Here is a 23891-nt window from a genome sequence, read left to right as displayed (position 1 = left end):
AGAGGCTGATGCACTGATCAAGCCAGCAAATGACAAGGTTCTGGACCAGTGTGACTGTTTGGATCGAGGGGGTTGGGGAGAAGATTTTGAAAATATCAGGGAAAAGCTGAAAGGATTTGGTGACATAACAAATACTGGGGGTAGAAAGAGGAAGAGGTCAAAGCGGTTTCAACTGTGAAGGGAATGTTAAGGGGAAGCAAAGATTTGGGAAGGAAGATGAGTTCCGTTTTGGACAGGTTGGGCTTGAGGTGCCACCGAGGCATCTGCTTAGCAGTATCGTGGAGGCAGGAGGATATGTGAGATAGCAGAGACAGAGAGAGGGCAAGGCTAGCAAGACTGACCTAGATGCTCTTTTTGAAGCCATGGCCAACTGCAAGGGAGTGAATAGAAATTGAGACTGTACACTAATCAATCAATCAATCGTATTTATTGAGCGCTTACTGTGTGCAGAGCGCCGTACTAAGCACTTGGGAAGTACAAGTTGGCAACGTATAGAGACAGTCCCTACCCAACAGTGGGCTCACAGTCTAAAAACTACTGCAGAAGAATATGTTAAGTATTTGGGAAAGTATAATAAAGTTAGACATGATCCCTGCACTCAAGTTGCTTACAATCTAGCACCAATTTTTGCCCCCAAATTTCAGAATTTAAAAATCTGTTTGTTTTTATACACTTCCGAATATACCTACAAATTTAGGAAAAACAGGACCAGGATGGTTGTAAATGTAAGACTATTCATACCAGGTTTTCCAGAAGACAATCTCAACAGTTCTTTACTGTGGTTAAGTCTAAATGTAGGAGATGGATAATTTGCTCTTGAATGAAGTCTTCCTCTCCTTTGACAATATGGCACAACCCATATAGGTCAAGAGAACTTTTTTGATAGAGAATCTGAAAAAGTCAAGTAGTTTTTGACGGTGTGAAACTCCAGCTGATTCCGTGTCATTCTGTATAGTCACTCCATAAATGCCCACAGATCTTTGGGAATTGGATAATAATACATTAAAAACTCAGTCAACACTTGGGAAATAGAATCTGTGCTCTGTATTGGAGGGACTGTGCATGTTATGTCTCAAAGTTTAGTATTAATCAAATATTGGAATTGGATTTGCAAATTGTGTCCTTTAGAATTTGTTGGAGCTTTTAGAAACTGAAAAAGAACGCAATAATAAGCTGATTTCACAACTGGAAGAGGACAAGGAAAACAGCTCCAAGTGAGTGCCATTCAACCATTGCTTCCAGTAGATATACAATAGATATATAAAATGTCTTTTAATGTCTTTCCTATTTGTCCATAAAAAATTGACCCTAAAAAGAGCCGATAACATAGAGATAGAAAAATGCGTCGATTTTTGGAGGGAATTCTGTAAAATAAATTCCAATATAGTAAATATAAAGCAGTGCTGTTTCATAGACTTTTCCAGGTGACTCCTCTGCAGGCGTGGGTTCGTATCCCACTCCTGACATCCTCTGTTGAGGGCTCACAGTCTTCATCCCCATTTTGCAGATGGGGGTCACTGAGGCACAGAGAGGTGAAGTGACTTGCCCAAGGTCACACAGCTGACAAGTGGCGGAGCCGGGATTTGAACCCATGACCTCTGACTCCAAAGCCGGGGCTCTTTCCATTGAGCCACGCTGCTTCTCCATTAAGACTGTTAGCCCCATGTGGGACAATCCAATTACCTTCCCCAGTGCTTAGAACAGTGCTTGGCACATAGTAAGCGCTTAACAAATACTTTTATTATTATTATTATTACTTAATATCATCATCATCAATCGTATTTATTGAGCGCTTACTGTGTGCAGAGCACTGTACTAAGCGCTTGGGAAGTACAAGTTGGCAACATATAGAGACAGTCCCTACCCAACAGTGGGCTCACATTCTAAAAGGATCTACTTAATAGATACTTAAAGGTATCTACTTAATAGATACTTAAAGGTATCTACTTAATAGATACTAAAATAAACACATCTTAATCATTTAATAGCAGCCACCTGCAACTTACAGGGTTTACTAAACAGTGTGGGCCAAAAATGGCACTGGACTGTTTTGGAGGCTTTGGGTTTTTTTGTTTCTGTTCTTTTTTTGGGAGAGGTGTTTTGTTTTGTTTTTGGGGCCGGGGCGGCAGGGAGAGGAGTGGAGGTGGAGATGGACCAGTCAGAAACATTATTTTTGATGCATTCCCAAACTCCCCTGTTTGTGTGGCTGTTGTAAAAGAGATTGCTTTTCTCGCAGGGAAACTTTGAAAATCATTCAAAATATCCAACAGGAAAAACAGAAGGAGGTGACAAAGTATGAGCAGCAGGTAAATACCATATTTTCATATCTAGAAATTGAATGGCAATAACCTTCCTTTATGATGCCAACTGGGGTTGATGTTGGAAAAGTGGAAATGATATGGAGTTTGTATGTTTCTGGATAAATGGCTTGATAGTTTTTATCCTTCCTAATTTCTCTGGCAACTGTGTTAAGTTTGTCATCTCTGTGCAGACCTTTTAGAGTCATTCTATGGATTCGCCTAGAGGCGTTCCCGACCATTCAGAGAAGCAGCATGGCTCAGTGGAAAGAGCCCGGGCTTTGGAGCCAGAGGTCATGGGTTCAAATCCCGGCTCTGCCAACTGTCAGCTGTGTGACTTTGGGCAAGTCACTTCACTTCTCTGGGCCTCAGTTACCCCATCTGTAAAATGGGGATTAAGACTGTGAGCCCCCTGTGGGACAGCCTGATCACCTTGTAACCTCCCCAGCGCTTAGAACAGTGCTTGGCACATAGTAAGTGCTTAACAAATACCATTATTGTTATTATTATTATTCAGGATAGAGACAGGGAGTTAATGGATTAGACATCCAAAGACTTGGTAATGTAAAAGTACAAGCAGAGTTCAATTTAAGATATAGATCATTCATTCAATCGTATTTATTGAGCGCCTCCTGCGTGTAAAAGCACTGTGGTAAGCACTCGGGAGAGGGCAATATAGCAATAAACAGACACATTCGCTGCCCAGAATGAGCAGGTTAGTCCCTCACTTGAAGCAGGTTTCAATCAATCGTATTTAAGGAGTGCTTACTGTGTGCAGAGCACTGTACTAAGCGCTTGGGAACGTACAACGTAGCAGAGTTGGTAGACACGTTCCTTGCCCATAGCCGTAGGTTATGTAATTATCTAGAATGATCAAGACCCTGTTCTTGGTCCTGCGGGAAAAAAAACACTGCCCTGGGAATCCGGTGACCCCGGTTCTACTCCCATTTTTGTCTGTCGGGGCTGTGCTGTCAGTGGGAAAGTTTTCTGACCGGAGATCCACCTACGATGATCAATCAATCAATCAATCGTATTTATTGAGCGCTTACTATGTGCAGAGCACTGTACTAAGCGCTTGATGATCCACGAGGAGAAGGAGCCCAGCAGGAATCTTGAAAAATAGTGGGCCGCTTCCACGGCTACCGCCTGGGGCACAGCCTTTATATGTATTTGTACAGATTTATTACTCTATTTATTTTACTTGTACGTATTTACTATTCTATTTATTCTGTTAACGATGTGCATATAGCTATAATTCTATTTGTTCTGACGATTCTGACACCTGTCCACATGTTTTGTCTTGTTGTCCGTCTCCCCCTTCTAGACTGTGAGCCCGCTGTTGGGTAGGGACCGTCTCTATATGTTGCCGACTTAAGCGCTTAGTACAGCGCTCTGCACACAGTAAGCGCTCAATAAATACGATTGAATGAATGAATGAATGAATGTCCTTGGTCCTGATGTCTCAGGACTGAGTCCTGTCCGTCCTCCCGAACCGAAGACTGCATCAGAATCAGTCAGACAGATCACTGAAGCACTCTGCAATCGGGTAAAAGTGGAAAATGTCTGAAAGAGGTTCCTTAATAGCCACTGCTTTTTGCCTTTATAATATCCAGCTTGGTACCTATTTTCTCTTTTTATAGAATGATTTGAATTCTTGAGTTTCCATAAATGGGCTATTAAAGTATGTTCTGATTTTTTTCTGGGGGGTCTTTTTTGGATTGTGTTTCGCTTATTGAATTAAAATGAACAGATGGCTGAGATGCTCCGGGTTATAAAGATGGAAATTCTATAATAGTTTCTTGAGGTTTTTATGTGTTGCTATCTCGTTTAGAATGAGAATTTATCTTGTTACGTTGCTTCAAAGAATAGCGTATTGGTCTTGAGGCAATATCTGAAAACAGTCTGATTAGTTCACTTGGCAAATGCGCACACCCAGTAGGTTTTTATACTAGTGAAATTACTCTGGCTGGCGTTAATATGAAATTGAGCCCTCAAAAATTCCTAATTTTTTTGTTGTTGTTTTATAGCATTAACTGCAGACTTTCTGTGCTCAAAAGTTTTTAAGGGCTAAGTGGAGTTTTGTCATATTTTTCCAAGAGTGAAATTTGGAATGAAAGTGATTATAAACCGTAATCCCTGTAGGTTAGCGCTTTAGGTGTTGGAAATTGATTTTCAGAAAAGGTTCTGCTACAGATAATCCTAATCAGTGTCTCAGTGTAGAACCCCACCCAGTTTGGATTTAAGTCTGACCTCAATTCTTAAAAAGTTGAGATGTAGCCTCCTAAAACCCCAAGTCTTAAATTTACGCACCAGAAGGCCAAAACAGTAAGTAGAGCCCAGTCCCTTTTAAATAGCTGTTTCCCTGATCTGGTAATGAGCACCACACTTCAGTTCATTCATTCATTCATTCATTCATTCAATCGTATTTATTGAGCGCTTACTGTGTGCAGAGCACTGTACTAAGCGCTTGGGAAGTACAGGTTGGCAACATATAGAGACGGTCCCTACCTAACAGCGGGCTCACCGTCCAGTCCAGTCAGTTCCAGTTTGAGGCAGCAGGACTCCTCAAAGAATGGTAAATAAACTTCCCAAGCGCTTAGTACAGTGCTCTGCACACAGTAAGTGCTCAATAAGTACGATTGAATGAATAAAGGTAAAATTCACTTCCAAATAAAGTCCCAGTAAATCTGCATTTTATTGGTATGTACTGTATGTGTACTGTATAGCTGAAATCTGGCCAAGTTTTGTCTGGTGACATTCATTACTTTCACTCCGGCCACATTCATTCATTCAGTCATATTTATTGAGCGCTTACTGTGTGCAGAGCACTGTACTAAGCGCTTGGGAAGTACAAGTTGGCAACATATTGAGCCGATCCCTACCCAACAGCGGGCTCACAGTCTAGAAGGGGGAGGCAGACAACAAAACAAAACATACTAACAAAATAAAATAAATAGAATAGTAAATATGATTCGTGAAGGTGAGAAGAAATGTTTGCCCCATGTCATCAGAACAATTGACACAATGTTTCCCATTCTGGAAAATGAATGGTAATTTTAATCTATTAAAATGCAATTTTTACTTAGTAACACACTTTCCATCATTTGAGACTATAGAACTAAATATCCATGAAGACAATATGTTTACATTTGGGGAAAAACGCATTAAATGGTGTGTGTGATTTTTTTTGTTTTTTTTTTTTCCTAGATTGAAAAAGTGCAGAAGCTTGAACAGAACTTGTTGGCTGCTGAAGAAATGATCGCTTCTCTGGAGAAGACCAAGGTTGCTGACAAGGTACAACGAGGGCGTTGGACTAAGAGTCAGGAGAGCTGGGTTCTAATCCCTGTTATGTCACTGGCCAGCTGCGTGACCTTGGGCAAGTAACTTAACCTCTTTGGGCCTCAGTTTCCTCATCTGTAAAATGGGGATAAAATAGGGTGTGAGATAGGGATCCTGTCCAATCTGACAACCATATTGACCCCAGCATTTAGCACATAGTAAGCGCTTAATAAAAGCCTTGGTTATTATGCTGGAAAGAGATGGTTTACCAGAGGAAACAGAAAAGCAGGCCTCTCACCCAAGACTGGTATTGGGGCAGTTAAGGTTCAACTTTAGACTTCTGTAAGCAAATTTAAGGGCTTTGTATGTTATTTCTTCTGAATAATAATAATGGCATTTATTAAGCGCTTACTATGTGCAAAGCACTGTTCTAAGCGCTGGGGAGGTTACAAGGTGATCAGGTTGTCCCTCAGAAGGCTCACAGTCTTAATCCCCATTTTACAGATGAGGTAACTGAGGCACAGAGAAGGTAAGTGACTTGCCCAAAGTCACACAGCTGACAATTAGCAGAGCCAGGGTTTGAACCCATGACCTCTGTCTGAAGTAACACAACTGAGTGGGAGAGGTGCTTGGCATTCTAACTTTGCCCGTGTAGCCCCATTAAAGGGTATAAATTGCATTTCAAACCAACAGATATTCTGCTTCAGCTGAATAGTCAGGAAGTTCATCTACATAAGATAGCTTTCTAAAGTCAATCCTCTACCCCTACAACATGATTGTGACTTCCCAGCCAGATTGAGAAACGCCAAGCTAAAATGAAAGCATATGAGTGATTGGGACTAGCTTCATGCCAGGTTTCTTGGGAAAAAAATTAAATTTTTACCATATATTCCTGAACGTTCTTGCACTGACCTTTGGGACTGACCTAGAAGAAGTTCCCCAACTCTAGGCTTTCAAAATAGCTTACAACATTTTAGACTTAAACTCATTTCAGTTTAAGTTTGGTGGCTCCCAGACTTTGTGGCGATAGTAACAAAACAGACAATTTTCTCATTAAGAAGCAGCCCTATCCTATTGGAAAGCTTTGAAGTTTAGCGTCAAAATCTTTAAATTAACTCCAGCTAAATAATTGCGGTATTTGATAAATACTTTAGTGCCAAGGACTGTACTAAAAACTGGGGTAGATGCAAGGTTAATCACAATGAACACAGTTCCTCTCCCATGTGGGTACAGGATGCGGGTTTGGGGGAGGGTACAGATATTCCCCACTACAGAGGTAAAGAAACTACAGCACCAAGAGGTTAAGTGACTCACCCAAGGTCACACAGCAGACAAGTGGCAGAACTGGGATTAAAATTCCAGGTCCTTTAAATTGCAGGCTGCGCTGCTTCTTAAATGGATAGGCAGTATAGGGAGTGGGTATATTACTTTTGAAGGCTATTTACTTTTGACCACTTGAGCAGCATTTTTAGGGTCAGCACCAAGAGGTTAAGTGACTCACCCAAGGTCACACAGCAGACAAGTGGCAGAGCTGGGATTAAAATTCCAGGTCCTTTAAATTCCAGGCTACGCTGCTTCATAAATGGATAGGCAAAATAGGGAGTGGGTATATTCTTTTTGAAGCCTATTTACTTTTGACCACTTGAGCAGCATTTTTAGGGTCAGCACCAAGAGGTTAAGTGACTCACCCAAGGTCACACAGCGGACAAGTGGCAGAGCTGGGATTAAAATTCCAGGCTACGCTGCTTCATAAATGGGTAGGCAATATAGGGAGTGGGTATATTCTTTTTGAAGCCTATTTACTTTTGACCATTTGAGCAGCATTTAGGGTCTGGTTTTTGACAGGCAGAATGTATGCTCCAACAGTCTAGAGGTGTGGGAAGACATTTCTGGATACGGGAAATAATGAACGTACTGGCGTCCAAACTTTGTTAACATGTACTTACATAGATTGACACACAATTCATTGTACATTTTTTCTTCCTTTCAGAAAGTTGTAACTGACTTGATGAACCAGATTCAGGAGTTGAGGACGTCTATTGGTCAGAAAACAGAAACCATAGATATGCTGAAAAGCGAACTGGAAGACATAAACGTACGTTCTATACAGATGTCATAATTCTGAAAAAAAAATTAATCTGATCAGTTGAAATTCTGTGTGTGACTGTTAATGATGAGTGCTTTCCTGAAAACTTTTTCCTGATGCTAGTTCACAGGCCGTTCCTTGAAAGTACTACTGATTTTCTGGATTATCTTTGCCGGTGGCCAGTGAACGTCACGATACCCTGATCAAATATCTGTATATTTGTGTTGTCACTGAAGAAAAGCTGAAGCTCTTAAGCTACGGATATGAGTCGATCTAGTCTTATCTGTTTATAATGCTCTTCAGATTAGCCCTGCAAGGATAGATTGATGCGTACACTCCAGGAGATCCCAAATTATTTTGAAGTCATGAGTAACGGCTAAACTAGAAGTTAGAAAGTTGGTCCAAAGAGTAATATTTATCCTAATTTGTTTCTATATGGATAGTGGGCATGTCTTTTTTTTTCCATAAGTACATAGAGTAATGGATTTTCCCAGAAAGCAGCGCGGCTCAGTGGAAAGAGCACGGGCTTGGGAGTCAGAGGTCATGGGTTCGAATCCTGACTCCGCCGCATGTCTGCTGTGTGACCTTGGGCAAGTCACTTCACTTCTCTGAGCCTCAGTTATCTCATCTTTAAAATGGGGATTGAGACTGTGAGCCCCACGTGGGACAACTTGATCACCTTGTATCCCCCCCAGTGCTTAGAACAGTGCTCTGCACATAGTAAGCGCTTAATAAATGCCATCATCATTATTATTATTGGATAATGAGCATTACAAGTGTTTACAAATAAGACTGAGAGAATTATTTTACAGTTGACTAAGGGGCAGAAGTGCAATTTGACTAATATTTGGAAAACGTAACACCCGTTTTCAGCAAATGCAACACTGATCAAAGTCAGTGGTATTTGAGCGCTTACTATGTGCAAAGCACTGTACTAAACTCCTGGGGGAGTGCGATGCAACAGAGTTGGGAGACACACGTTGCCTGCTCACGAGAACCTTACAGAAAGCTCATCTCTGTATTCCGTTTGGAATAATGAATTTCAAACAAAGAAAGAGTCCCGATTGAAGAACAACCCCTTCCTGAATCGCACTTGAATACAAAATTTTTTCTCACGGATGTTTCGGGTCCCACTCCCAGCCCAGCCCTGAACCTTGCTCTTCATCATCATCATCATCAATCGTATTTATTGAGCGCTTACTATGTGCAGAGCACTGTACTAAGCGCTTGGGAAGTACAAGCTCATGGCATGCAAGTGCAGAACGTGGTCACCCCAAGTTACAGTTTACATCGGAGTAGCCTGGGTGCACCTTCTGGACAAGACGAGACCATGTTCTTCTCTCTTGAGGCTCGTGAGTGCTTAACATAGCCAAGTCCCAGGACTGGGTTGGACTCAGGCAGCCTGAAGCGATTCAGAATAGTAGTAATAATAATAATGGCATTTATTAAGTGCTTACTATGTGCAAAGCACTGTTCTAAGCACTGGGGAGGTTGCAAGGTGATCAGGTTGTCCCACAGGGGGCTCACAGTCTTAATCCCCATTTTACAGATGAGGTAACTGAGGCACAGAGAAGTGAAGTGACTTGCCCAAAGTCACACAGCCGACAATTGGCAGAGCCGGGATTTGAACCCATGATCTCTGACTCCAAAGCCCTTGCTCTTTCCACTGAGCCACGCTGCTTCTCAAAATACAGTGCTTGGCACACAGTTAACACTTGATAAATACGATTGACTGATTAAATGGATGAATGAATAGACCTTAGATTCCCCAGACCAAATGGGCGGAAGGCATAGGTCTGGCTCACAGGACTGGAGGAGGGTAGGGGGAGCTTGAAGTTGCACGTCCTTAAAGCCCCTTTGCTCTCTAACTTTTTTATTGGCCGTTGTGAACTAATAACTTAGTAGTAAAGAATCGATTTGGACTCCTTGGGGTTTGTCACAATGGGCTTCCTGTAATCCCTAACTCCCTCGCTTTAAGCATTATGGAACATCCTGCTGTAGTTAAAAGATTAGCATACACATCACTTGCATTGTTGTGTATCGTACCTATCAATGAATGGTTTTTATCTGCCACAAGGAGCTTAAAGTCTAGAAGGGGAGAGAAGCATGGACATAAATTACAGACGGGGGAAATGGCAGGGTAGAAGAATAGGTCCGTAAATGCCGTGGGGCCAAAGGTGGGTTGAATATCAAGTGCTTAAAGGGTGCAGATCCACGTAATAAGCAATACAGAAGGGAGATTGAGAAGGGCGATTCCCAGGAGTTCATCATCATCATCATCATCATCATTAATCATATTTATTGAGCGCTTACTATGTGCAGAGCGCTGTACTAAGCGCTTGGGAAGTACAAATTGGCAACATATAGAGACAGTCCCTACCCATCAGTGGGCTCACAGTCTAAAAGGGGGAGACAGAGAACAAAACCAAACATGCTAACAAAATAAAATAAATAGAATAGATGTGTACAAATAAATTAAATAAATAAATAAATAGAGTAAAAAAAATATGTGCAAACATATATACATATATACAGGTGCTGTGGGGAAGGGAGGGAGGTAAGATGGGGGATGGAGAGGGGGATGAGGGGGAGAGGAAGGAAGGGAGTTAGGAGTTAGGCAGAGTTAGGCAGAGAAGTTAGGCAGGAGTTAGGCAGAGAAGGTCTCTTGGAGAGGATATGCTTTCAGTAGGGCTTTTAAGTTAGGGAGAGTGATGGTCTGTAATATAATAATAATATAATAATATAATATTATAATATATGAAGGGGAAGGGAGTCCCAGGCCCAGAGGCAGGAAGCGGGCAAGGGGTTGGTGGCAAGATAGGCAAGATCTAGGTACAGTGAGTACATTGGCGTTAGAGGAGTGAGGCCTGTGGGCTGGGTTATAATAGAAAATCAGTGAGGTAATACAGAAAGGGGCAAGCCGACTGAGTGTTTTGGAGCTGGTGCTAAGGAGTTTCTTTATGATGTGGCCCACTGTTGGGTAGGGACTGTCTCTATATGTTGCCAATTTGTACTTCCCAAGCGCTTAGTACAGTGCTCTGCACATAGTAAGCGCTCAATAAATACGATTGATGATGTGGCAGTGGATAGTCAACCACTGGAGGGTCTTGAGGAGTGAGGAGATGTGGATTGAATGATTTAAAAAAAAATGATCGAAGCAGCAGAGTGAAGGACTGGAGTGAGGAAAGTCAGGAGGCAGGGAGGGCAACGGGGAGGCTAATGCAGAAATCAAGGCAGGATTGGATAAGTCCCTGGATCAGTGCAGTTTGGATGGAGAGGAAAGATGGATGCTAGAGATGTTGTGAAGATACAACTGACAGCATACAAATGCTTCTATTCAGTTCTCTAAAATGTTGGTCAATTTGATCTTTACTGTTTTCCTTTCTGGTAAGTCATTAAAAGTGCCTTCAACAGACATTGAAATTGTCCATAAACATTTAACTATCCACTTTTTTTTATTTTTGCTCCACAGTGCAGGTATAATTCCACCTTGACTGACAAAGAAGATTATAAAACCGTCTTGGAGAAACAAGAAGAGCAAATTGCAGAGTTGAAAGAAACCCTTAAGAGAAAACAGTTGGCTGAGGATATTGAGGTGAATAATTAATGCCCTCTGGCTATTTTTTGTAGGTAACTTGAAATGTGGATATCTTAGTTGGATACTAACTTATGCATAATTTATACATTAGAGAAGAGTAAGATGTGAGTGCTTAAAACCTTCTAAAAAAAAGATATATCCCCAAAGAACCACCTTGCGGTAACAATCTTAAAGAAAACCAGGGTGGTTGTTTTGGGGATGGAGAGGTAAGTAGTCTCAGAGTAACCATAATAATCAGGCTTGAATAAAGTCCAGATATGATCTTCCATTTTTTTTGTTCTCAATGCAGGATTACCTGGATGTCCTTTTAATACTTTAGTTAATGGGTTCCGCTTCCTCTGTTCCTTTCTCTCCCTCGTCCCTTTCTTTACATCACCTTCTCTTGACTAAAACTGCTTGGAAAGACTGAGGCAAATTTTGATTCACCGTGAAATAAAAAATGAGGAAGGATGCTGCGGAAACCCCTGAAGTGCCTGCAAGTCGAGGAAACCTGTATTGATTTTAGCTTAGTGGAAGGTTGGCTCTGGGGAGGCACTTCTTGCAGGTACAGCTCAAGCCCAAGTGGAATTGCTGCTGTTTCTGTCCTTGCCCTTCCAAGCAACCTGACGATATCTGAGAGTAATTTGGCTCTGCAGCATGGTGACTATCTGAAAAGAAAGGCTGACTATGAAAAAAAAAACCTGCATTTCATGCCCACGTTGAGCACAGATCCATGTCAGATGATCTCAGAACAAACTCCCCCATCAACCAGAAGGACTTAAAGGGAAGGGAGGTAGAAAGGGAGATGGAATCACAGTGGAGCTCTAGGAACCATTCAAGGTTTCCGGGAACACGGGTTGCTGCCGACAGTTCTCCAGGCACCTTTGAAGTTCTTCCCAAGCCAAGCATCCTGAGAAACCCTGGATTTCCGACTGTGAGCTTGCTGTGGGCAGGGAACACGTCTACCATTCTACCACATGGAGAAGCAGCATGCCTTAGTGGAAAGAGAATGGGCTTGGGAGTCTGAGGACGTGGGTTCTAATCCCAGCGCCGCCACTTGTCTGCTGTGTAACTTTGGGCAAGCCATTTAATTTCTCTGTGCCTCAGTTACCTCATCTGTAAAATGGAGATTAAGACTGTGAACCCCGTGGGATAACCTAATTACCTTCTATCTATCCCAGCGCTTAGAACAGTGCTTGGCACATAGTAAGTACTTAACAAATACAATAATAATAATAATAATACCAACTCTGTTCTATTGCACTCTCCCAAGTGCTGAGTACAGTGCTCTGTCCACAAAAAGCATTCAAATATGATTAAATGATTGACTTCTTTAGAGTTTGAAATGTATCCATAAGTAGCTCGTAATGTATCTGCTTTAGTCCCATGACTACAAGTCCTAGGGCCACTGGAGCTCAAGTTCTTGCTCCAGGCTCCATCATTTTCACTCCGAATATAACCACAAATTAGTTCTACCGGAAAGTAGCAGGGATGCATCTCATTAAAGTGCCATATGCGCTCACTTTCCTCCCGTTCCCAAGCTCCTTGTGGGCAGAGGAGATGACTCTACACTCATATTGTACTCTCCCAAGCGCTTAGTACAGTACTCTGCAGTCAGTAAATACCATTAATTGATTAGACTGCACCTTGCTGGAGATAGTTAACATGGCTAAAAGGTCTTCACTTAGGTAGCAACCTGTAAGTATGTTGACTGAACTGAGTAGAGCGATCAAAAGCCCATTTCAGTTTGTCATTAAATAATGACAAAACTCCAGCACAAGGTTCCTTTTTGCTGAGGAGAATGTAAAAAATGTCACTTTTAAAATTAAAGTATTTATACATATGCAAATAACTGACTTTAATGGTACATATTTAATAATGGCATTTGTTAAGCGCTTACTATGTGCAAAGCACTGTTCTAAGCGCTGGGGGGATGCAAGGTGATCAGGTTGTCCCTCGTGGGGCTCACAGTCTTAATGCGCATTATACGGATGAGGTAACTGAGGCCCAGAGAAGTTAAGTGACTTGCCCAAAGTCACACAGCTGGCAAGTGGCAGAGCCGGGATTAGAACCCACGACCTCTGGTTCCCAAGCCCGGGCTCTTTCCACTGAGCCACGCTGCTTCTCTATTTGCATTGCTGTTGGGTCATGTAGCTATATTGTTTGTCAGTTTTTTGGATACTGAGAGTGCATTACTCCATTATTTTTATTGGAATCACGGCTCCAGTTCTGAGGGCTAACCAGTGAAAACTATAGCTACCTCAAACTTTATAAATTAGAGTAGAAGTAATAATAATAGTGGGGTTTTTTTTAAGTGCCTACTATGCAGCAAGCATGGGGTTGTTGCAAGATAATCAGGCTGGACATGTCCCTGTTCCACCTGAAGATCATGGGAAGACGGTTATGAATGCACATCTGACAGACGAGGGAACGTAGGCACAGAGAAGGTAAGTGACTTGCCCTAGGTCACACAGCAGACAAGTGGCAGAGTCAGGATTAAAGCCCAGGTCTTCGGACTCCCGGGTCTGTGCTCTTTCTACTAGGCCACGCTGTTTTCCACATGCTGTGAATGCTAGTCCTTCCTCCTCCTGTGAAGGCCGGCTTAAATTTTCACTAGGGACGAAAAGGTAGATAGGAGCAGTCGTGATGGCTGACGCAGAGGTAAGTATTACTATGGGGGAACAGTAAATTCCAAGTGTGTTGCTCCTGGGAAGATAGGGTTGTGCAGATAAAACTGTTCTGCTCCCGAAGACATCTGGGAGCCGTGGAGCTAGGAACCAGCACTTCCGTGTGGCTACTTAATTTTAGTTTGGCTGATAGGACAAGTTCTCTTTTCCAGCTCCTTGTGACGTTGCTATAAGGACTCATTAATTATTCCTTTCCAAACTAACGAGTCTTGATCATTGAAAAATAATTCCTCCTACTCTTTGTGTTCTGTTCTAACAGAGAGAAATGATGTGTGAAGACATAGTCCACGTCACGGAGCAGTTGAACAAGTTAACAGAGGCTTCTAAAAACCATTCAGTGCTTCTTCAGTCTGCCCAAGAAGAACTGGCAAAGAAGGAAATATTAATTCAGGAACTACAGGAACAGGTAAAATGGGAAATCTTCCCACACGGGTCTGGGACAGATGAACCGAGGGTTTCGATTTTAAATGAGTATTTTCCAGAGTCACTTCCCTATATCCGTCTTGATCAAAATGCTGAAACTCTTGAACTAGGCAGGGCACTGCCCAATGATACAATGAGAGATGAGGAAGGAAACCAAATCTAGACCACGTAGCCTTTGAAAAGAGTCAGTGTGGCAGCACTCTGACATCAGGCTTCAGACCCAAGTGAAGGGATAAAGACTTGTGGGTACGGTCCAACCTTTTAAATTGTTTTAAGATATGATTCCCAAGTACCACCTCTGACTCCTTGGGAAATTCTGTCCGCATCACCTACACACAACACTGAACATCAAGTGACCAGATAGGATCGCAAACACGTCCTCTACTAGCACTGAAACAATTCACCCCAGGACAGCTTTACTGAGTGGTTCATGTCATGTCTGTCTCCCCCACTAGACTGTAAGTTCGCCATGGGCAGGGAACGTGTCTACCACCTATGTTGCACTGTACTTTTCCAGGTGCTTAGTATAGTACTCTGCACACAGTAAGTGCTCAGTAAACACCATTGATGACAGTAAGCTACCTAAGCAACTATTGAAAAGGGGGAGTGGAAAGCATCGGGGTCATAGGAAATGGTCTCAAAATGCCATAAAGCACAGACAGTGCAGCCTCACAGCTCATTCATTCATTGTCATATTTATTGAGCACTTACTATGTGCAAAGCACTCTGCTAAGCGCTTAGAAGAGTACAACTGAATGGCAGGAGACCACTGCAGTAGACTGTTAGGCCTGGAGTGTTGCTCTCAAAAAGGGTGGCTTTTTTTTTTTCCAAACAAGCTTCAGAAGAATTGTGAAACGAATATAAAGATCTTCCTAGACACTGCAGAAACATCAGCACAAGGTGTGGTCTTTGTGTGTGCATAGTGGGGTTAGGACTGTCACTCCCACAGTGACCTTTTTGCCCTATTTTGCACCCATAAATAAACCTTATTTCAGGGGATCTTCAAATTCAGAGGGCAACTATATACAGACAAACAAGCTTATCCCCCATTACTCCATTACAGCTACCTCTCAATACATACAACTTGGAGCTAACTTAGCCTATGCAAAAGCTAATCACCCTGATATTTCAGCCAAGCGCTACAGGTAAATAAATACTTCCGCTAAGATTGAGTCGGCAAGGAATGGACTTGGGAGGAAGCCATACCCGGTGTGTGTCACACTTTTAAATTAGAAAAGACCTCCGGAACAAATAACCAAAGAAACGGTTGACCTAAGGAGGCATCTTAATTTAGAAATGGATGATGCAAGATGCTAAACAAGATGAAAAATTAGGCAGCCTCTACCATCAGCAAAAGAAAGTGGATGTGTTTATAGAAAAGGATTGAAAATGATCCTGATGGGAAAGCCCAAAGGCATGCCTAGGTGTTCAAGGGGAGAAACCTAGAAGGCACTTTATGGAGGCAGGGGGAAGGCTATGGCTCAACATAATTGGATAAATTCCTTAAAAGTTGAAAAAACCATTACCACAGTCAACAGAACAAGCTTCTACTTTTACAACCTGAATAATCATACTAAAACTCCTCATTTAGTTAATGCTGTGGCATTAATCTTTGAATTTCTTTAACACAGGCTAAACAGTACTTCAGTGGTTAACTTAACGCATAAAGGAATTTCATATTTTTCCAGAAGTTTTGGTGCAGGACTTAGTTTGATCTATAAATCTATAGGAAAATATGATACAGCCACATTTTCATGGAGCATAACCCTGTTGTATCCATGAGTACAGCTGCATATGGTGAATTTCACAGTTCTCTCCAGAGGTGCCAGGAATGTGATGAGAAGTAACTAACTTGAAAATTATTGGAGTTTTCGACGGTGGGTTTGATTTTTCTTCAAAACTAGCTGCAATGCCGAGTATTTTTGAGTAAGGAGAAGGTCCCTGGTCCAATATACTTGAACAGAAAGAATAGTGTTCCTTGACTCTAAAACAAGTTCAGATGTTAATTTAGTGGGTAGGGAAGGAGCTACTCAGAAAGTAACAGTAACAAAGGAGGAGTTATAAGTTCCCTGGTAGTACACTTACACAAATACCACCAATACAGGATGGGAAAGACTGACTAGGTATAAGGACAAAGAAAAAGACGTGGGCATCAAAGCCAACTGGAGACTGAATATGTCTCTATCTGTGCTTAGTTAAAAACAAAATCTCGGTGCTAGGCTGTAGCAATGAGAGTTGACTGGCAAAAGCTATGTTTATTTTTTAGACTCTCTCTCCCAGTGCTTAGTTTGGATCTCATTTCGGTTACCACATTTTAAAAATAATGTGGAGAGACTGAAAAATGTCCAGAGAAGTTGATCAAAATCGTTAAAGGGATGGAAAGTTGGTATTGGGAGGCAAGGCAGAAAGAACTGGTGTTTAGCTTAGGGAAGAGAGAAGTCTTTAGAGGTTGCTAACTCTATTCATTGAGGATTAACCAAGAAGAAGAGTGCTGCAAATAAAATGGGAATGGGAAAGATTTCAACTTGACAGGAGGAGGGACTTCACTGTCAGTGATAACTGGTCCATGTTACCCAGGGAGGTTGTAAAGCCCATATATACGTATACAGAGAGAGAGACCTCATGTAAAATGGGAATAAAGAGTGTGACCTGCTTGTATCCATCCCAGCGCTTAGTACAGTGCCTGGCACATAGTAAGTGCTTAACAAATACCATAATTATTATTAGTCTGTGCCTCCCCACGTCCTCCTGAAAACTACCGAGTTTTTCCGTTTAGGGTTGAATATGGGTGGGCTTTTTTAATGCCTGGTAGTTCAGTATACATAGAGTTTTAATATGTTGTTTACGTTAATAGCTGAGCCAAAATAAAAAAGAACTGGAACAGCGGAAGAACGAATATGGCCTCAAAATGAGACAACTGGAATGTGTGATGGATTCTGCTACTGGGTTTCCTCAGGTAACTTTTGGGAAAAACTAACCTTTTTCGGCCAAGTGAACACCTGCTTCAATGAGTGTGCTGACTTGTCTGATACATCATCAGCAGGCTTTTCTTTTTAAAGGAAAATCTTGTATACTCCTAAAGAAATGATTCCCTTCTCATACCCCTGGCTAGGCGATCAGGGTGGTCAAAGTTATGCCAATACAAGTCAAAACCAATGAAAGAAGCTTTCGGGTGGGAAAAGGGAAAACAGTTAAAGATGAACTTTTTTTCTTCTTCCCCTCCAGAGTCCCAAAACGCCACCACCTTTCCAAGCAAATCTTGCAAAACTTCTGGAAACACAGGAACAAGAGATAGAAGACCGGAGAGCCTCAACTATTTCTTTGCAACATCTTGTGTCCAAGTTAAATGAAGAGAGGGATGCAAAAAATGTTGACATCCTGAGAATGAAGGTACTCAACCTCGGCTGTGAAGCTTTTTGTATTCAGCAGCAAATCTATCTGGGTTCCTTGGAAAACCGAGCATGCCTAATGGAGACTGTACTTCAAAGAAATTGGCCCAAAACTAAAAGAAATCAGGCTGTGAGCAAGTTAGGATTTTAATAAAACATGGAAGTGCCTTTGGAAATATTTCCTTAATAACTAAGTTACTAATTCTCACGTCCATGAACTGTATTATTATTTTCACTGATGAAAATTTGGGCAGAATAGTCTCAGAATTAAATTACAAGGCTGGGGTGTGGGAGCCAGCTTTCTTTCTAAGCCATGTTTTCCCCAGTTTGTTTGACATATGACGTGGGCATTTGAGCACAAATGTGATTTTTCTGCCTGAAGACTTCGCCAATGCATTCTCTGAAACTGATCTTCCTCCCCCTTTCAAACAAGAGCATTGTCTTTCCTGATAGTATGTCAATATGTTTGATACTAGGAGCAATTATGTGAACTGGAAAACACCCGGCTAGAAGTGCAGCAGTTAATAGAGAAAAATCGAGCCCTACAAAGTGAGCTTGAGGATATTAAAGGACAAAAGCAAGGCAGGTAAGAAGAAACTGCTAGAACTTTGGAAGATGATTTCCAAAAGAATGACACAGATTTCCTATTCGTTCTAATACTGAAGGAGGCATCTTTTGAGTTGTCAGGAATAATAATAATATATAATAATATATATATATTATATATATAATATATAATAATAAATACCATCAATCGATGGTATTTATTGAGCACTTACTGTATGCAGAGCACTGTACTAAGCACTTAGGGGAGTACTATACCACAACTGGTAGACATGTTCCCTGCCCACTACGAGCTTACAGTCTAGAGGGGGAGACAGACATTAATATAAACAAATAAATTACAAATATGTATCGAAGTGCTATGGGACTGAGGTTGGGGGTGAATATCAGGTGCTTAAAGGGTACAAGTATAGATGTCATAGAGGGAGTAGGGGAAAAGAGGGTTTAATTAGGGGAGGCCTCTTGGAGGAGATGTGATTTTAATAAGGCCTCGAAGGTGGGGAGACGCGTGGTCAAGCATTTATGGAGGGAGAGAAAATCCCAGAAGTCAGAGGGAGGATGTGGGAAGGGAGTCGGCGGCGATATAGACAAGATTTGGGGCACAATGAAGAGCTGACACTAAAAGTGCAGTATGCAGGCTGGGCTGGGGTAGGAAATCATCAAGATAAGGTAGGAGGGAGTGAGCTGAATGTTTTAAAGCTGATGTTAAGGAGTTTCTGTTTGAGTAGGTGGATGGACCTTCTAGACTGTGAGCCCGCTGTTGGGTAGGGACTGTCTCTATATGTTGCAAGCTTGTACTTCCCAAGCGCTTAATACAGTGCTCTGCACACAGTAGGAGCTCAGTAAATACGGTTGAATGAATGAATGATGGACAGCCATTGGAAGTTCTTGCGTGAGTACACCTGAAGTTAACATTTTTGTTCATTCATTCATTCATTCAATCGTATTTATTGAGCACTTACTGTGTGCAGAGCACTGTACTAAGCGCTTGGGAAGTACAAGTTGGCAACATATAGAGACGGTCCCTACCCAATGATTCGTGCAGCAGAGTGAAGTCTGGATTGGAGTGAGGAGAGTCGGGAGGTCAGCGAAGAGGCAGATTCAGTTGTCAAGGCAGGATAGGATAAGTGCTTGAATCAGCATGGTAGCACTTTGAAGAGGAAAGGACAGGTTTTAGCAGTGTTTTGAAGGTAGAACCAATGGGATTTGGTGACAGATTGAATATTTTGGTTGGATGAGGGAGGTGAGTCTAGGATAACGCCAAAGGAAGCACATCAACCAGAAACTCCTGACCATTGGCTTTAAGGCCCTGCATCAAGACCCACCTTCTGATCTTGCCGGAACTCCCGCTCCCTTCAAACCTGTCAGAACACAGTGTCATTGTCCTCCTGAAATCCCAGACCTTTATTAAGTGATGAGAAGCCATAGAAAGATGGCTTTGCATGCCTATACCAGAATTACCTCAACTATTTTAGTACATGGGTAGTGGAACATTATGATGATGATGATAATAGTATTCATTAAGCACTTACTTTGCGCCAAGCACTGTACTAAGTGCTGAGATAATCGCCTGGGACCCAGTCCCTGCCCCACTTGGGGATCACAATCTGAGTAGAAGAAGGAACAGGTATTGAGCCCCCATTTTTCAGGTGAGGTAACTGAGCCACAGAGCAGTTAAGTGATTTGCCCAAGATCACCCTGCAGGCAAGTGGCAGAACCAGGATTAGAACCCAGATCCCCTGACTCCCGAGTCCGTGCTCTTTCCATTAGTCCACACTGTTTTTCAAGCGCTGAAATAAAAGCCCAGCCCCATTTATGCTACCCCTGTGGGCAGTGTTTCGGCATACACATGGCTTCTTCAAGAGTCCCCATATGCGGGGGAGAGGGAGAGAGAGAGAGGGTAAAAGATTGATACCAGATTGATCAATGGTCAGGCTTCCTGACATATGCTAGAGGAACATATTTCGGGGCCACTTATGGAACCAAAAGGCCAGCCATCCTAAATATTCTTTGAGACTCGTTGGAAAAATAGAATTTTCTCCAGCCTTTCATTACTTTCTAAATCCAAGGATTCAGTTTCCCCGCGGGAATATTTTCTGTAGCTGTTTCGTATTTTATTCTCTACTTGATTAAATCTGCCTAAATGGTTTAAACCTTTTAACAGTAATGAGAACTGTCCAGATATTCAGCAGCTGATAAAAGAACGAGAAAAGGAAATTGTTGAAGAAAGACTTGCTAAGGTATGTGCTTGTTTTAGTTTGGCTTTGTGTGTGAAAAGTAACCCCCTCTCCTTAAAAAAAATCATAGGATAAATTGTCTGGAAGGTAAAAGAATAATTTCAGTGAAATTTTGAAGTTCACATGCTGCTGCATTGTGATCTAAAACTCATTGGAGGCTTTGTTTTGTACCATTTTGAGAAATGTGGGCTGTTGTCCAAATAATGCTCTGTCTTCAGTTCCAAGTGTTAGCTATGCCATCAGTGAAATTTTCCCCCAGTTTTTTTTTTGCAAACAAGAAAAATGATGGCACCACAAGATATGTGGTGTGTGCAAGGTGTGGTTGTAACTGAGTGCCATATTGGCCTTTTCAGCCATAGCCACCTGCCCACATTGGTGAATTTGCCCTTTCATGGTGGCCCCCCATTTTTATTTTAACATGAAGAACAAATAGTAAATATGCATCTCAAAAAATGTGTTCTTTCCTGCATAGTCAAATCTTTATTAAACTTAAGTTTGCTTGTTGGTGTAGTGTTACATTTACCCTGTGTTAATTTGGAGCCAGAAGTGGAATTTTTTGTGGAAGAAAATCCCAAAAAATTATTCTTGAACTTTGCAAACATATCCAGTGAGTGTCAAGCAAATCAAGCAAGCAGACAGTGGTATTTATTAAATACTTGCTGTGTGCAGTGCACTATACTAAGCGCTTGGGAGAGTACAATACAACAGAGTTGGTACACGACAAACTTACAGCCTGGAGCAAATAGTAGAGAGTGCTTACTATTGCCTTACTCTGTAACAGTGATGGGGGGGAAAAGAACTCTTAAATGAATGAAATCGTGCATTAATTGGTTTTCTTGTCCTTATTGGAATAGTTTATTTGGTTTCATTTTAAATAATTCATTTCTATTTTTTATGCAGAATAAAGCAACTGAAGAAGTGATGAGATTGAAATCAGAGTAAGTTTTTTTTTCATATTTTGAGGCTAGACTATTCTGTACCTAATAGCTCCTTCTATGGTACTTCAAAAATACGGTAGACTAGCGCAATAGTAATTTTGGCAGCCTGGCATTTTATGTGGCATTAAATATTTTTTGTCATTATTATTATTGTATTTAAGTGCTTACTCTGTTCCAAGCACTGTACTAAGCACTGGAGTAGATGCAAAGCTTATTATGGGCAAGAAATATCTACCAACTCTGTTATATTGTACTCTACCAAGTGCTTAGGACAGTGCTCTGCACTCAGTAAACGCTCAGTATATGCCACTGATTTATTGATAATCATATTGGACACAGTCCCTGGCCCACACAGGACTGACATTCCAAGTAGGAGGGAGTAGGATTTTAATCTCCGTTTTACAGATAGGGAACAGAAGCACAGAAGTTGTGATTTTCCTAGCAGAAGAGTGGCAGAGCCAGGAATTAGAACCCAGATCCTTGAACGCCTAGGCCCGTGCTCTTTCCACCACACCATGTTCTTTCAAACTGTCATTGACCAAAGAAGCTATTGTGGAATTTATCCCAAGCTGGCCACATACTAGACACAATTTTCCAATAACACAAGAGTTGTGTTCTTGCAAAGCTTCATGTTAAGGAAAACTCACATTGTGATACTCATCTGTCCTGAGACTGCACATGCACACAAGCAGTTTCTTCTGATGCTGTAGTATGCTGAAACTGAATAGGCTCACATTATCAGACAAATGTTTCCTAATTCCCTACCAATACCCCAGCCAAAGTGTGTAATTAAAATGCACACTATTGAAGAACGAAGTGTTGTTGGGTTTTTTCACTTTGTATAGATTAGCCTTCCCTCTTTCTCTTGGCATGTTTATGAAAACAAGCAAGAATACGTTGTTTTCTTCCTGCTCAAATTATAGTTTTGAGTTGGCTTTCTCTCCTAAGATCAGGTCCTCAACTTCATTTTCTATTTCTCCTTGTTCGTTACAGCTATACTGTTGGCTCTTTTCAGAATTCCCTATGTTAGGGAACAAACTCCCTCCTCATTCCTACCACCACCAGTCCAGGTGGATGGCCTCTATTAATGGCTCAGGATTCAGGCTTCACATTAATGTAGTCGTCCTTTTCACATGGTGGACTTTAAATCTCCAATTCCTCCCTATGCTGATTTGGCCTAGACCCCGCCCCACCTCCACCCCATTTAGGGTTTGGGTTTTAAAATAGGACACTCACCCCTCTCTGGCCTAGCCTCTAGTGGTTTCCATTTGCCCAAATTGAGCAGAACAAGGATTAGAACTCAGGTTGTTTCGTCAGCTGGGACCACAAATAAACGTATCTTTTGTATTAAAATAATGACTTCGAAAAATGGCATCAATTACAGAACTTGGTTAGGAAAATGTTACACAAAAATAGTTTAACAAGAAAGCAACTTCCATCACTCTGGACTATTCTAGGCCATTTTGGAAATAGAGTAATTCGGAGCATCGTATCAGTAGGTGGCACTGGAAGCTTTCTTTTAATTTTATCTCCTCTGAATCCATTTCTGACTAGCCTTAAAATTATGTATTTTGAGCTACTCTAACACCAGGTACTCTAAATGCAAAGAGTTAAGAAGCATTTGAAAGTGTGTATCAAAAATGCAGCCAAGTTTTCAAATAATTAAGTTGTGTCCTGCGTTTAGCTAATCTTCCTTATTTAATGCCTTTTCAAATATTGCTATTAAATTTGAGCAACATTTTAAATTAAATTGATTCTTCTCGGGAGTTCATTCAAGTGTCCCCAAAATCCATGTCTAATGAGTCTTTTCTAGTATTTTATTACAAATACATCCTGTATCCTGGAGTAGGTAAGTGCTCCTGGTGTATCTTCTCATCACTGGTATTTATTGAACACTTACTGTGTGCAGAGCACTGTACTAAGCATGTGGGAAAGTACAACAGAGTTCGGAGACGTGTTCCCACTGAAAGCCGTCCATCGGTATACAACCTTTCATGCCTAGCTTTGGCCGAAAAACTTTAGACCATTATTCCGTGCCGATAATTATTTATAACTCACCTTGACCAAGTACAAATTCTGATTTCCTTGGCTCATTTTTATCTGTTGCGGGTGATTTGTTTTAAACTTTTTAGGGAGTGGTTGAGCACTGAAGAATCTTGCTCTTTCCAGGCACATGATCAACTGGGCTATAACAAAATAGATTTCCATTGAAAAGTGGAAGCATTCATTCATTGTTGTATTTATTGAGCACTTACTGTGTGCAGAGCACTGTACTAAGCGCTTGGGAAGTACAAGTTGGTGACATGTAGAGATGGTCCCTACCCAAAAATGGGCTCACAGCATCTCAGTGAATTCCAGAGATCTAAAGAAGCTAACTCAAATTACCTGTCATTTTATCAGAAATTAATTATTTT

The 23891-nt window shown here is 41.5% G+C and overlaps 1 protein-coding gene across 1 annotated transcript in view; it reads left to right on the top strand.

Moving 5' to 3' along the window:
* Window positions 1-23891, top strand: part of KIF15 (kinesin family member 15) — a 57005-nt gene that overhangs the window by 30850 nt on the left and 2264 nt on the right. The window contains exons 22-32 of the mRNA XM_038761498.1: window positions 1129-1214; window positions 2237-2306; window positions 5505-5591; window positions 7567-7671; window positions 11135-11257; window positions 14186-14332; window positions 17204-17305; window positions 17575-17739; window positions 18215-18324; window positions 20467-20542; window positions 21440-21477. Coding sequence (XP_038617426.1) covers window positions 1129-1214; window positions 2237-2306; window positions 5505-5591; window positions 7567-7671; window positions 11135-11257; window positions 14186-14332; window positions 17204-17305; window positions 17575-17739; window positions 18215-18324; window positions 20467-20542; window positions 21440-21477 — 1109 coding nt within the window. The remainder of the gene's footprint in view (window positions 1-1128; window positions 1215-2236; window positions 2307-5504; window positions 5592-7566; window positions 7672-11134; window positions 11258-14185; window positions 14333-17203; window positions 17306-17574; window positions 17740-18214; window positions 18325-20466; window positions 20543-21439; window positions 21478-23891) is intronic.

The sequence above is a fragment of the Tachyglossus aculeatus genome, chromosome 2, assembly GCF_015852505.1.
Source record: "Tachyglossus aculeatus isolate mTacAcu1 chromosome 2, mTacAcu1.pri, whole genome shotgun sequence".
Lineage (NCBI taxonomy): Eukaryota > Metazoa > Chordata > Mammalia > Monotremata > Tachyglossidae > Tachyglossus > Tachyglossus aculeatus.
Note: the sequence above shows the minus strand (reverse complement) of the source record. Positions and strands in the feature narration are given on the sequence as shown.